The 2494-nt window shown below is 28.3% G+C and overlaps 1 protein-coding gene across 1 annotated transcript in view; it reads left to right on the top strand.

The window, feature by feature from the left end:
- Positions 1 to 986, top strand: part of LOC145064834 (BURP domain protein USPL1-like) — a 1132-nt gene extending 146 nt beyond the window's left edge. The window contains exon 2 of the mRNA XM_079012202.1: positions 141 to 986. Coding sequence (XP_078868328.1) covers positions 141 to 926 — 786 coding nt within the window. The 3' untranslated portion in view covers positions 927 to 986. The remainder of the gene's footprint in view (positions 1 to 140) is intronic.
- Positions 987 to 2494: the final 1508 nt, after the last annotated feature.

The following is a 2494-nucleotide window of genomic DNA, read 5'->3' as shown; positions in this document are numbered from 1 at the left end:
TTATCCACATATATATATTCTTCTAGTTTTATCTCATATTATACTAAATACTTCAATTCCTTGAATTTGAATCACTAAAAACGAATGAAGAATCACAAAACATGAAACTGATTTGAATCGAATCTTTTGATGCATAACAGTTTTGCAGCTCTCGAGATATCATCGACAAAAACCTGAAGAACAACAATCATAACGAAGAAAATCATATAAAAATTTATGGGAAAAATGAAGCCGATGATTTCGATCCTGCTTTAAAAGTGTTCTTCAACGTAAATGATTTATACAAGGGCAAAAAAATGCCGATTTATTTCGCAACAAGCGATCCTTCCACAACTCCTCGACTACTCACTAGAGAACAAGCCGATTCAATACCATTCTCCTCGTCAAAACTCCGTTATCTTCTTGACTTTTTAACGTTGACCAACGACTCACCACAAGCAAAAGCCATGGAACAAACGCTCAAACAATGTGAACTTGATCCGACACCCGGTGAGACAAGATTCTGTGCAACCTCGTTGGAATCGATGCTGGACATGACACGTGGCGTATTGGGTATGGTGAAACTGAAGGTGTTGACCACCAAGATCCATAATTTGACAGATTCCGGTTATACCCTTTTGCAAGAGTACACGTTTCTGAAGGAGCCATCGGAGATTCATGTTCCTGATATGGTGGCTTGTCATACCATGGCTTATCCTTATGCGGTTTACTATTGCCATGCTCAGAAGGGGAATAATAGGGCATTTGAGATTTCTTTAGGGGGTAAAAATGGAAATAGAATTGATGCTATTGCTGTGTGCCACATGGACACTTCCAAGTGGGACACTGACCACGTGGCGTTTCGTGTACTCGGAGTCCAGCCTGGCAGCTCGCCTGTTTGTCATTTTCTTCCGGCCGATAACATCATGTGGATCCCATCGGTTTAGATGAATAGTGGACTGTAAAACGTGTTTGAATGTGTGCAATATAGTCTTAATTAGTAGCTACTGATTTTATGCTCTCTTACTTTTTTCTGGAATAGCTAACCTTATTTTATGCGTTGTATAATTGAAATGAGAAGATATAGTGTTACAAACAATAGATAATCGGAGAATTTAAAAGTTTAAAACAAATAAAAAAGAATTGGTAATTGATAAGGTAACGTTTGGTAAAAATAATTGATAAACTAGATAATAAATTACATAATAATATAAATATAGACTTACAAGTTTAACTCATAACTGGTATAAAAATGTTGTGAGGTGAATCGTTTTGTTGCTTGGTACTATGATTCCCTATGGATGAAGATATATTGCTTGCCCATCTAGTTTGTGATCCCATTATTACCAAAATGAATGGGAAAAAGAAAGGCTCTTTATCAATGTTTATAAATTTATTTTCTATGTATTTTTCTTAAATGTTCTAAGTTTTTAACTATAAATATTAGAGTTATAGTATAAAATAAAATATTTTAAGAAATCTATATTGAGTAGATGAAGAGAAAAGAAGATTAATATGTCGGATTGAAAGTTGTAGAATATTTGTGAGGTTATCTCTCATTGCCTATATGTTTAAATTGAAAACTAAAGTCTCATGGAACGGAGCATAAAAAATATTAGTATAAGCAGAATAGTAGAATGAGTAATTGTATTTTATGATTATGTTTGGTTGACTTATTAGAATACAATTGATTTTATATAAAAAGAATTATATTATATGTAAATATAATATAAAGTTTTAACTCCACTATGCATTATACATAAAGTTTTAATAAACTACAATTTATAAAAAGAAAAAACTTTACACATAATATAAACTTAATTAAAGCCCATATATATATATATATATATATATATATATATATATATATATATATATATATATATATATATATATATATATATATATATATATATATATATATATATATATAAAATAAAAATTACATCAAATTATTGAGTTAGATAATACATGTGGATGAATAATTTTCACCCCTCGAATAGTTTTAGTTATCTATTTAATTACTATTTTGATGATGTATGAATAAGATGTTATGTAGTATAAATATCCATCAAATATAAATAGAAAACCACATCATCTTGAATACAATATTTTAAGTGTTCAAGAATCATCTCAAATCTCTTTTTATTTTGTAATGTTTTAGTTTAGTTTGGTTAGTTTAGTTGTAATTACATCGAATTTATAACACGTTATTAGCACGAAAGCTCTAATCAAGTGGAAATCATATTTATCATACTCAATGTATGTATTATTTAATAAAAAAAGGGTATTTATTATAAAACAACCATTATATTAAAAATAATAATCTTTAAGAAAAATTATTCATCATAACAACTAATAATATTTATTTATTTTTGTCAAACCATTATTTATGTATTGTAACTTTTATTTATACATTTACATTATGCAAGTAATTTTTATTTATGTATACTAATATTTAAATTATGCAACTAATTTTTATATATACTAATGTTTGTTTATACATACCAATGTT

The sequence above is a fragment of the Lactuca serriola genome, chromosome 7 (genome assembly GCF_051521515.1).
Source record: "Lactuca serriola cultivar US96UC23 chromosome 7, Lser_US96UC23_V15, whole genome shotgun sequence".
Taxonomy (NCBI): Eukaryota; Viridiplantae; Streptophyta; class Magnoliopsida; order Asterales; family Asteraceae; genus Lactuca; species Lactuca serriola.
The sequence above is the reverse complement of the archived record's forward strand: the minus strand, read 5'-3'. Positions and strand labels throughout refer to the sequence as shown.